At 33.0% G+C, this 13,381-nt stretch overlaps 2 protein-coding genes across 3 annotated transcripts in view; one reads left to right on the forward strand and one right to left on the reverse strand.

Moving 5' to 3' along the window:
* LOC142340423 (uncharacterized) overlaps nucleotides 1-13,381 on the reverse strand; it is a 464,952-nt gene that overhangs the window by 348,951 nt on the left and 102,620 nt on the right. The gene's annotated exons all lie outside the window — the stretch shown is intronic.
* Nucleotides 1-13,381, forward strand: part of LOC142339486 (uncharacterized) — a 204,467-nt gene that overhangs the window by 49,027 nt on the left and 142,059 nt on the right. For both annotated transcript variants that reach the window (XM_075389537.1, XM_075389536.1), the window contains exons 2-3: nucleotides 10,286-10,551; nucleotides 11,938-11,988. In XM_075389537.1, coding sequence (XP_075245652.1) covers nucleotides 10,286-10,551; nucleotides 11,938-11,988 — 317 coding nt within the window. The remainder of the gene's footprint in view (nucleotides 1-10,285; nucleotides 10,552-11,937; nucleotides 11,989-13,381) is intronic.

Raw genomic sequence — 13,381 nt, forward strand, 5'->3', positions numbered from 1 at the left:
AACAAGAACACTATTCTCAAAATATTTTAACAACTTTTTGCAAAATTGACGAAAATTTAGGCAAAAATTCCGGATAATGTGAATAAAAACAACGGAAATCACTCTACTTTTCTCAGAAGTTCAAACCTCGATAACTCCCTGTAAAACACGAAAAAAATCTATTTAATTCCATATTCTACTCCGGACGAGTTTTCTAATGATACCAGAAAAGCAAAACTGAGTTAAAGTATATATATTTTTCAATTTTTAGAATACCAAAAAACTTGAACAAAATGAAGAAATTGAGCTTTACCGCATCATACTTCTTTCTAGAGTATACTCTTTAGCTGTTCACAACAAGGACAATTAATTAAGTGCAGAAGCATTTCATACTTATTATAATAATTCTGAGCTACACCCATTTAAGAAATTTCAGTAGTTATTTTTTTCAGAATTTTGAACAATTTCAATGAATATTTCAGAAAAGAAATTATCTTGAATTTCAATCATTTTTCCCAAATTATTTATTTTATTGTTACGCTTTATTAAAGAGATAAGTTTTCAGAAATAATTTTTTCCCTAAGGTTTTGTTTGAACCAATTTAATTCCTATTGTTTTTTACTGGAAAAAGAACTTAAGATTTTAAACTAAAAAAAAAACAAATTTGCTGTCGATCTCTTTACAATTTGAAAATTGATGGAAGCTATGTTTTTACGCCGCAGAACCACGGATAATTTCAGATTTATAGTTTTGGAGCTAATTAATAGATAAAGACGGACTCAAAAAAGTGGAAAAGATTTTTCGGTTCTTTTTAATGGGGTCAGATTTCTTTGTTTAATTTTTGTGTTTTGAGACCACTTTACTTAATCCAATTGGTTTAATTTCAACTCCATGTGCGCAATTTTGGTGCTTAGAAAAAAAGTCTTGTCTAAATTTTTTTCACAAATGATCCGAATCGTTAATGCTCACGGTTAATGTTTACTACAAGCAAATTTTCGTTAAGGCAGATACAACTCTTTTTCGTATTTCTTATTTTCGTATGCCTTCTTTTCGTATTTCTGGCTGACACCCTTTATAAGAGCTTCATTAGCTTTTTACTTTGGTTTTTGACTTTTCAGTAATTTGAACAACTCTCAAACGATAGTTTCACGTCTCTTTTCAAAATGACGAAATTTTGGAAGTTAATTATATTATTGTTTTTACTTCACTAATGAGATACCTCTTGAAGAAATGATTTTCCCTAGCAATCTTGTTCTTTCTGACCTGCTGGCCAATTTTCCCACTGATTCAGTTATTTAGAAATAGTTTCAGAGATAATTAATAGGAAAAGAGCAACTCAAATAAAATTGGAAATCTTTAGCTGATTTTGTTTTCATTATTTAAGATTTACTTTTTTGTTCTGAAACCAGACTGTACTGCTCAAATTTAGATACATAGTTCTGGCTCAAAGTACGCAATTTCTACGCCAAGAACAAACTAATTGTTCACACTTTCTGTTTCTTGCCATAGAATTGAGTCTCCGTTAGCTACCCATAATTATGCCAGAACGTTTGTGATTTGATATTCTCGATACCTTTTTTTTCGCCATATTTGGTTTTCAAATTCCACATATAAAACAATTTCCTTATATCTCTAAAATTACTAAACCTTGTTTTCTGAAATGGTTTCAAAATTTTATACGCAGATGCCGATTTTGAAAATTCGAAACAATCTCCCAACAGGTTATCGGACTTATAGTTCCTATAATTTTATCAAAGACTACGCCGCGCGAGGTGTGAACGCTTGTAAGCTCTAGAAGTAGCTGTTTCTATGAAAACTTCTATTTATTAGCAACACTCTAAGCTCATTTTGAGGCTCTAAAACTTTTGAAATAAAGATAGTAGATCGAGAACCGTTTCTAAGAACTGCAAGAGGGTATGCTGTTTCGGATCTTTACCGTTTGTGCCCCCCCCCCAGCTTAGTGAGTGCAAATTATCTGCGTTCCCCCCAGATGCACGCGCCATATTTTCACATAATGATTTAGCATTTTTAGAGTAAGAAATAGCGTGGATAATGAGATGTTGAATTGGAAATACGTACTTAGTTACAGTCATCACTATCTATTATAGCGCATAATTTTATGTACTACTAATGTGAGGAAATAAGCTAAGCATTAGCTCTTACTGCTCGAGCTATATCGCTAAGCATTTAGCCGCTGCGCTCAGCTGAGCTTGTTGTTGGTTGCGGCTACTCCTCTGCTGCTGGGCTTGAATCGCCAGCCAGTGGATTAAATCCTCGCAGAGTTGGAAAAAGTGCTTCTACTACAAATTCACTGCTTTTTATAGTGGTGGTTTATACTTTTTGCCAGCTGGCATAGTCTGATTGGTTGATTCAGTATGTCGACATAGACTACAGCAATAGCACAGTAGGATTGCGTCAGATAGCACTAAAAAAGATTGAGTTTTGTATTGTGTGTAGCACTGCTACACCATGTAATGACACGTGCTCTGTAAATGGGGGGAGCAAGACGTACTGGGGGGGGGGGGGGCACAAAGGGAAAAGATCCACCGTTTCTTTCGATATGTTTCAAGGTACGGATAAGCGCGTCATGGAAGAGTTCACTCAAACTCCAATCAGAAAATGAGGAGAATAAAACCATTATGAAAGTAAATTGGAAGACATCAAAATGGCTTCTTGTTCGAATTTGAAAACTAGTTTTCAAATTTAGCTTCCAAAAGTATAAACGAATCTATTCTGTTTTGGCCCGCCAATCTTAGTTGGCCTATATCTTTTACGCCCCAGGCGAACTTGTTTTTTTAACATAGTAACGCGCTATAGCACATAATTTGTAACTGTGGCGTAAAAACACTGGGGGGGGGGGCAAAACAGAATAGATCCGTATAAACGTAAACAAAATGACGAACTTGGGAGATTCTAAGAAGTATTTGTTTTCGTGGCTCGGCTGACGCTAAATTTTGATTATTTTTTATTCTATATGTAAGGTTATTTATTTAATAGGGTAAAACTTGACCAAACATTTTTCGGATCTTTTCCGTTTGTGCCGCCCAACTTATTGGGCGCATATTATATACACCCCACCCCAGACAAACGTGCCATAATTTTGCATATCGATTTGCTATGTAATGGCACGTGCTCTGTAACTAAAATTTTGATGGCATAGAAAACAAGGCGGCTCGTTAATGTGCGCTCGCACATTATGTTCCGACCCGAGCTCATCTACATTTTTGACTTAATTTTCAACCAAATGAAGAGATAACAAAAATAGATGTTTGAGTTTAAAACAATCGTTATACAACCTACTACTAACTGAAATACATAATGCCATGCCTTATTACAGCGCCAATGACATCTGACCTTAAAGAGACTACGAGACAAAAAACAACCAAAAAAATTTGCAAAAACGAAAACTTCACGGTAAAAACTGAAAATCTAAGTTTAAAAGCACAAAGTGACAACGTCAATATGCAGTCAGATAAAACCTTAACTACTCAAATTTAATTTATCCTAACTATACAGCGGACGGAAAGTTTTCTTAATGAGACTATGTTACAAGTCAAAAAAGAGAACGATCAATGAGGAGAAATTCAAAAATTAATCAACACTTTTTAAACCAAGAATTTCAAAAGTCTTGAAAATCATTAGCTTTCAACTAAATAATCTTTGATAAATAACTAAAAAGTTACTACAAAACCCAAAAGCTTTGTCTTTGGGTAGTTTAAGCCTTAGAAACGAACTAAAGAAAAACCTAAAAAATTAGAAACGATTTGCGAAAACACAAACTATTGCTACCATTAAAACCATTAGCTTTTATCTGAATATTAGGTATTTTGAATTCAATTCTTATTTCTACTCATTCAGCTTAACGAAGTTTACTCAGAGATTAAATAAGTTTTTTTGGGCCGCATTTGTAAATCATTGGGATCTGTTACTACGCGATTGTTCTGAAAGAAGAGAAAAAGAAGCGCAAAAAATGACCACTCAAAAAACGTTTATAAAAACGCATAATGTCCAACAAACAAAGCATCGGTGACAAATAATATCAGTAGATATGTTTTATTTGGAATACATGGAATTGGATGTGACCTCTCATTGATGCGAATAGGTTACAGTTTGACGAAAAGAACAAAAACTGAAAATTTTGAAAAATGTTTGAAAATGTATATCGTAAACTTTAAGACTAAAGGCTATAGAGTGACTAACTCATTCGGGTAACGGCATAAACTCAATCCTCAATTACAAGCTTATGAGACTTGTCAGCAAATTACGGCTACGTAAAGAACAAAAACAGGTAAAAACAGCAATTTAAAGGAAAAAACTAAGCGAGAAAAGTGTCGAAGGCAGTAAAAAATGAACTTTTCTCTTAAAACTTTTCTATGTTCAATTAATTTTTTAACAGCAATAATTTGTTTTTCAACAATATAGTTTCAAAAATCAAATATGAACAAAAACATTAGAACTACGAAATTTTTGGGAAAACTCAACGCGTAGTATCAACGCCATTAATTTCATTAGCTTTTTCAATCCACTAAATACGCCAAATTATGCCTCCATGAGACAACACCTTTGTTGGCCGATCATATTTGGTCAATAAGACCTTACAACAAGTTACATTGAAGCTGAAGACAACAACAAAGACAGGCAACAAACAAAAATTCAGTAGAAAAGTTCCAGAAGAAAGTGTCGAAGCAATATAAATCATACGTTCTTCTCTGAACACTTTATATATGATCCGTTGAACGTTTTACCTAAACCACCGGGAATTATCAGTATTATAATAACGTGATAAGATTTCAATAGGATCCAAAAATAAGAAAAAAAACCGAAAATTAAAAAAAAAATATATGAAAACTAGCGGCATTGAAGTTTTAAAACTAATAGATAGAAGGAAAAATCGCTAATCAGATTTTTTTGGCTGCATTAGAATTAAAAAGGAATCTTGTAAGTACTAAGACTGACTAACAGTCCACGAAAAAAGTTCAGGATCGGTTAATGTTCAAAAAAGCGAGAACAAATTTTCGAAGACATTTAAACAATTAGCTTTTCTCTGAAAACTTTATCTGTGATCCACTGAATGTCTTTTCCGAGCCAATAGCAATAAAATAAAACTTGGATAATGTGTATAATTTTTGGATAATGTGATAAGAGTTCAAAAGTAACCAATAATACGAAAATATCCAAAAAAAATTTTAGAAAAATTTTGAATTCGTGTGTTATTGAAGTCATATAATCAAAAGCCAGAATATAAAACCGTCAACGGAATTTTTTCAGTTTCAGTAAAAAGCAAGTGGGTTCTGTCAAAACTGAGAGTGACTAACAGTTCTCAAAAATTTGAAGATTAGTTAATGTTCAAAAAAACATTTCGAAAAATTGTTTTCAAATTCCTAACAGCCATTAAATTCAATAAATTTCAACGGAAATCAATAAATACGCTGCTTCAATAGGAGAATGGGGTTGTTTGTCATGCATAGGTGATCAATAAGACATCACAACAAGTCTTATGACTATGAAAACAACAACAAAATCAGGCAAAGTCAAAAATTCAGTAGAGAAGTGCGAGAAGAAAAGGTCGAAGCCATCTGAAACCATCAGCTTTTCTCTGACAAACTTATCTGTGATACACTGTACGTCTTCTTGAAGCCATTAGGAGATGTCAATTTTAGGGTTCTGTGATATGATTTCAAAAGTAACCAATAGTAAGGAAATATCCAAAAAAAAAATTTTAAAACTTTTTCAAAATCTTGGGTCATTGATGTCATTTTATTAAAAGTTAGAAGATAGAACCTCCGGATGTTTCGAATTTGGTTACAGTAGGAGGACGGAAGGGGGTGCTGTCATCACAGAAACTGACTCACAGTTCACGATAATAAGTTTATGATGGGTTATTTTCGAAAAAAAATTCGAAAAATTGTTTTTAAAGACTTAACAGCCATTAGCTGTCCACTCAAAGCACTAGATATGCTCACTTGAATCTCATTACGGAACATTTTGCACTGTTAGTCAATGGTCAATGAGTCCATGCCATAACATTCCAAAATTTTAGTCAAACCCCAAAAAGAAATTCGAAATTTGAGTCGAGTTTAAGAAAACATGAGCAATTCCTTGAAAACAATTTTTTTTATTCATTGGGCTTCATTTGACTGTAAAGGAGGTTTGTCATTAACAGAACCTTGATATGAAAAGTGAATTCTCTCTAGGTGACTTAAAAAAGCAAAAAACAAATTAGAGAAGTTTTATAAAAAAAAGAGCTCTCAAATAGATTTAGAATATTTTTGATATTGAAGCTCCCTATGGGACCAGAACTAGTCTTTTTTATAGCCTTTAGTCTATTAGGAACACGAAACTGGCAAGAGTTTTAAGTTTGAAATACTAAAAGTGAACAAATATCCCGTATTGACACAAAACTTCAATCCTCGATAACTCCTCGAAAAAGACGAAAATCAAAAAAATCTTTTTAATTTTGAACTCTACGCTGGACCAGTTTTCTAATGATACCACTCGCATTTCTCTGCGATGAATATATCGATCGGCCAAAATTGACTGAATAAAAAATCCCATTTGAGCATATAGTTCCTCCCCCCCCCCCCCCCCCCCCCCCCCCACAAGTGGGGTCGGAACAATTATACTATCTTGCAATACAACAAAATATATAATCAACTGTAAAAGCTTTAATTCAAAATATTGTTGCATAACGACAGAGATACATTTGAATGGTCGTAAATCAATTTTCAGTCAATTAAAAATTACTGCAAGATATTAAACGAGTTTTCGATGAACTATTTTTGAGAAATAAAATACTAGTAAATATTTTGTAACATTATAAGTACTGACTGGGCTTTAAGAAATTACAAAAAAAGAAATCAAGTAACAAAGTTCAAATTAAAACTGAGTAAATTAAATGTAAAAAATGAATAGCTGATTAAGCAATAAATTTTATCAAACGTGAACAAGAAAAAAGAAGTCTATAATTTTTAAAGTTCGAGATAAATTTTAAGTCGAACTGACCAGTTTCCCTTGATTTAGTATTTTTTGCAGCTGAGCTTTCAACTACTGTTTTTTTTCCAAAACAAGAAGTCTCAATAATGTGCGCACATAAATTCTAACCCCGCTCATCCGCATTTTTGGCATAAATCTCTACCAAATTAGGAACGGATAGAAAACTCTCAAAAATTTAAGTTTTTTCGAAAAAAAATGTGTAGGAACGCAAAAAAATTGCCTCCATCGCAGATAACTCAGTGGAGTAAAAAATGCTGCATTAGATTGATGAGATCAACCTTCATCAAGAAAACAACAAAATCAAACAATAATAACAACAAACATTTATAACATCCAAAATTTATGTTCATTTTTTCAAAAACTTATTAGCAATAGTCAAAGTAGCGTCAGATAAAACTGAAACTAAACAAATTAACTTGTACTTCACTATACACTTCATAGTAAGACTCGTTAACAATTAGACAAAAAATAACGAAAAAAAAACAAAGTGAAAAAAATTGATTTAAATTTTTATAAACAATTAATTTCAAAGTAATGAAAAGCATTAGATAGCAATTCCAAACATCCAACATGTTCTTGACCACATACGCTTCTAAAAGAGGGCATTAAGACCTGTATTCATTCAATTTTTTTTTGCATTTACAAAAAGAACAACGAATAGAGACAACAAACAAAAATTCAATTAAAACTTGCGAGAACACGCCGTCAAAGCCGTAAAGGCATATTCTTCCTCTCAAAAAAGTTAAATTGAGTTTTCCTCGAATGCAATTGATGTGATATACGGCCTCTGTTTAATGAGAATATGTATTATGTAGACAAAAAGTAAAAGGAAAGGCAAAACTAAGTAGCACTTTTTTATTTATTAACAATTAATTTCTAAGTCATGAAAGCCACTGGCTAAAAAATGAAATAATTAAATAGGGTTGTTTAATTACCAAGAGAAGTGCTTGAGACCTGTAATTATTCAGAATTTGTCTTACGTCTACAAAAAGAGCTTCAAATCGATACAAAAACCAAAAATTACTTTACTTTTTTTTGCAAAAAACCTGTGTCGAAGCCAGTAAATTCATAACGACATCTTGAAATACATTAAGGTTTGTACAGTTGCACTTTACTTTGGCAAAAAATGTCATATGTGACCTGTAATAAAGGAGGATAGGTAACAAATAGACAAGGAACAAAAGTTAAAAAAACCCTTTCTTTATTTCTTCAATAATGGTTCTCATAGTCATGAAAGCCAAGCTATCTACTCAAGTCGGAAAATAGGCTCATTTTTTCATCCATGAAAAGCCAATAAGACTTTTTATTATCCACGAAATTTCATTCGACAATGAAGCCAAAGTAAGAACGACATTAAAAGACAAATGTAAAGAATTCAATTAAATTCTCCAAGAAAGGGGTGTCGAAGCCGTTAAAACCATAATCCATGTCTTTAAAAAACTTTATATGTTCAATTGTGCAGTATTTTGAACGCCATTAAAGTAATATTTGATCTTCCATTGGAGTGATAATGTGACAAAACGAGAAAAAAAAGTGGAAATGGGCGAAGGGCTAAAAATGAAAAAAATGTCAAAGCTTTTTGTATCAAAGCGCAAAAAAACAATTGACGCGCAAAAAAACTGAATTTTATTTTCGAAGAAAAAAAGAGGAAGAAGAAGCGTTCTTTTTTGTGCTCACACTAAGCTACAAGATAACCAAGTTAAGAGAAAAATAGTGGCAAAGTTCAATAAGCCATTGCTTGCTTAAAAGTCAAACAATTTTAAAAGTTAAAACAACCAAAATGTTTCGAGTAAAACAAATATACACATAATTTTGTAACTGCTTATGAAGCCAATAGGACCTATCATAACTGAGCTTTAAGAATTGTTCATTCTTTAATTAACATAAAAGGCTCGAATACTTTTTTTTTAAAAAGACCAACTGATTACAATCCAAATTAATTTCAAATTGGAACAGTGCAAGATTGGACGAAAACCAGCCTTGCTATTGCTGTTGGTCTATTAAGAAGAGTCAATTGTTTTGAAGGTTATCAATGCTGCGTTTTCGATAAACATGAAGTTTGCCGGCAAAATTTGATTCCAGAAAAACCGGCAAAATTTGATTCCAGAAAAACTCTGGAAAACCAAATTCAAAGGAGTCTTTTTTAATTTCAAATTCTGCTCTGGATGAGTTTTTTAATGATACCACTCACAACTCTTTACGATGAATATATTGATCGGTCAAAAGTGTCTGAACAAAAAAACCCAGTTGAGTATGTGGTTCCTCCCCCCTCAAGAGAGTGGGGAAAAATTATCCGAAAAAGACAGGGTCAATCAATTATGCGCAACAAAATTGTAGAAGAAAAATCTCATTATCTAAGCTATCTATTTTCAAGATGCAAATCAAACAAAAATAGCTTCTTTTAATAGCCTCTTTCTTTTTCTAGATTTTAAAAATGCAAAACTTATATAATAGTTTTTCGAGTTCTATGCAGTTTGATGCTCTCATTGCTGCTGTTTCTTGAAATGGTTTGAAGTGTCTTTTTTGAGAAATTCATTCAATAGAAAAGTCAGTGAAAACTGTTTTTTGAAATAAATTTGTCTCAACTTCCAATGTCAAGTATAATGTAATACAAAAGTATTGGGTTTGTCTTTTGCTGATTTTAAATGTCACTTCTAAATGTCATTTAAAATCAGTAAAACCTCTAATGCGAAGACATAAGGAAAAATAGCGCGTTGAATCGTGTTCTTCAATTCTTTTGCAGCGTGTATTTTTTTCCTGTGATTCCGTAGTATTTATTTAGTGGTACCCATTTTGTTTCTTTCCAGAAAGATACTTATCGGCCAAATTTGAATTAGCAAACGAAGCCAGGGTAGCGAAGACTCGAAGCCCTCAAATGAATTTGAGGGTTGTAACAACTGAGTTTTTAAGAAAAAATAAAACAAATCTGATGAAAACGATTCATTTTGAGATAAGTTTTGCGCGTATTCTCAAAAATCCTTTCAATGCTAAGAATCTCGTTTTCATTGAAAGGATTTTATTTGATCCGATTTCAATCATTGGTGGCAGCTGAAATAATTGGGTCATATTCAGTTGCTGGGCTCAGTTGTTCAAATGTTGAAAGCAAATCCGAGTCGAGAAAGAACATGCCAGTCAAAATTACCTCAGATCCATTAGTCATTTAAAACTTTGATAGGGTTTTGGTCACTAGCCAGCTAGAAGCCTTTTAGCCGGAAAGTTCCAAGTTATGTATGCAGACAGTTCGCATTGTTTGGAAGTTCTTTCGCGAAAAATATAAATTATAAACTTATAAGCAATGCTAATATTATTTCAGCATCGACGTCTTTGTGTACTTTCAAACACCGACACCAACAGCAACTTCCGACACAAACGAGGAACACAATCAACTGAGTGACACTAAATCAAACCCGTGTGAACAGGTTTCCGCCGATTGGGTCCAGCTTAATCAGGAGTGTTTACCTGTGCAAATTGTCTGCACCCAGGCACAAGAAGTACCCCCTATATGGCAGTTCCATGTATCTGTCGAGAACCCTGTGGATAACAACTCCCTACTCCTTGATTGCCTCCTAACCTCTCCAGGTAAAACTGCCCAAATATTTACCCAATTTACCCAAAATATGGAGTGTATTTGGTGCATTTATAGAAATGATTTAATATCCAGCCCTGGTTATAATTGTGTAAACAACTAAGTGATTATTTCTCAATTTCGTCCGTGTTTTGTTTACAACATTTGCGGACCAAATTTAAGGAAAACTTGTACTCGTTAAAAGCTAAATTTAATTTTTGTCGATTTCTAACCGGGAGTGGTGGAAGTTTTTGTTCACAAAACCGCTTTAATCTCAGTCGAATTTATAATTTTACAAGAAGGTTTAACGTTTTGTTTTCTTCCCGGCTCACAATGTTTTCACTACGTTTTATGTTCACACCACTGAGTTTTATTAGTTTGACATTAGTGGGGTGCAAAAATGGAACCCATTATCGGAGTCATTTTAATTGCTCAGCGGTCACTCTTGCTTAACAGCGAAACTGCTAACTTTTTTGACCGCCGTAATAACTCACAGCGTTTTACAATTTAGGTGAAAGGTTTTGATTTGGGGCGGTTGGAAAAGTTAACGAGTCCGAAATTGAAGTGGATTGAAATTTTATTAAACTCCGCGTTTCCTTCAAATTACATTCAGTTGGTAAGATTGAGTTTTTAGACAGAATTAGACTGACGAAATTGGATTTGTCATCTTATTTTTGTGACCAGCTGGCCGGAAAAAGAGTGTTCACACAATATAGTTCAATTTTCTTCAAATTTTCCACGTGAATTAACATTTTGCAGGAAAAAATGTAGATTTAATAAAACTTTTTCGCTGAAAGAAATCAAATTTATTTCGAATTTGTTTTTATCTCAAAATTGTTTACTCACAGCTTTTGTTCCTCACATCTCACATTCTGTTTACTCACATCTCAGAATTTTCCTTGTGAATTTCTATTTAGCAGGAAAAAAGTAAATTTGTTACGACTTTTTTTAATCAGCAAAAGCTTTGCTTAGTACGAAATCTACGAAATTTACAAAATCTTATTTTTCATACAATTTAAAAAAGACTTTACAGAATTTTAATTGGATTTATTTTACTTTTTGATACTTCTCATATTATTCATCGCAAATGCTACCCCTAAAACTATCTAAGCTATAATTTATAAAGTAGACAATGGAGAGAGATGCAAATCCCCGTCCGAATAGCGCGTCAGGAATAAAACACAGAAACTTCCTTGAAGTTGACCCGCGACCAGGAATACCCGCAACTTTACCCCCTTCGTTTGACTCCTCTAATTACCTTCCCCCCACTCCGGATCAAATTAGACGCCGTCTCAAGTCCCTCACTCCTCAGCCCCACCACAAAAAAGTTTCTAGCCCGAAACGGGGAGGGGGGTTAGTCAACTGTCCCCCCAGTTTCTCCAGCAAAAACTCTGTTTCAGGGACTAACTTAGAGCGATCTTCATCGACGTTTGTGGAGTGGAAAGATAAAGGTTAGTTTGTATCAATTGTATCTAAAATTGATTTGCTGGATTCAGATCACTGTCTTAAATCAGAAGAAAGTTTACACCGGACAGGTAATTTTTTATTCGACTTAAAGTCTGATCATGTTAATTACAGACTACTATCATCATCATTATATAGAAGACTAAATTTACAATATCATGGCAAAAGGTGACGTAATCAGAGTCTGATGGTAGTAAAAATACACACTGAGAATGCCATTATGCATTGCTAATTAAACCTTGAACAATTGATCCGAATGACGATGTTTCCCAACTGCAGCGTTTTCAGGGGAGAACATTATGAAGGAATCTTAGTCATTTTATAAATATGTCATTTAACTAATGTTTAAGTTATTCTTATAAAGTCATTAATGATCTGAAACCAACTCTAAATTCCAAAATAGTATTCAGGTATCCCATATTTGTCCAAATGAGAAACAATTTTGACAATACCTACTATCAGTCTATTTGTTAATTCGGAAATTCAGTTTTTAACTTGCATTTAATTCGTGCTTCAGTTTTTTTGCCAGCACTAGGTCTGAAAAATTGAACCAACAATGAAGTCAATTATCAGTGGCTCTGCGTTTTCAATGTTGTTGTTTTCTCGACCACCAAAAACGCAACAAGCTTAATAATAATCCGTTTGTCAAAGAAAAATTGTAGTTTTCAATTGGTAGTTTTAAAATAATAGTTTATTGGTGCAAAATTGATTATTATTGATAATAAAGCTTTAGTAACTTTTAGTACATTATGGATTCAACGCGAGTCATTCACCGCAACTTTTTTGACATTTTATAGGTCAAATTTGATAAATTGAAAGAGTTAATCCTCAATTTAAAAAGCTTGAATTGTTCCGTACCACCCAAAACTCTAAAAAGAAGGTTTGTTCCTTCATTGTTAGCACTCTTTTGATGTTCGGTTAGAATAACCATTCGGCTCACCAAAAACACATTTTCAGTTATTTCAGGCGCCAAATATTCTACAAAATGCTGTCAAAAGACATCGTTAAATAATTAATCGCAAAATGTTTTTCAATTTCATTGTTAAAAGCCGATGAAATATTCTATTGTGTGCATACGCTTTAAAATTAGTCTGCTATTGTCTTTTCAAATATAAGTCCTACTGCACTGACTTATAGCCATTTTTTTACTTTGATCGCGTGCGGTATATTTCTTCTATCCAATTTTAGTATCTTTCCATTATGAAATTGCTATGAAACGAAACTTTTAGTATCCATAACTGACTACAAATTGAAACCATATCTGTTATCATCTTAGTCCAGCTTTTTTTCAAGTTTTTCTGAGAAACGTCCAAAATGGAAACAACTGCCATTATTTGTTTGGAGATTATAAAAAATTGTGCCCTATATATTATTCTGACA

Source organism: Convolutriloba macropyga, chromosome 5 (genome assembly GCF_964194025.1).
Source record: "Convolutriloba macropyga chromosome 5, txConMacr16.3, whole genome shotgun sequence".
Classification (NCBI taxonomy): Eukaryota; Metazoa; Xenacoelomorpha; order Acoela; family Convolutidae; genus Convolutriloba; species Convolutriloba macropyga.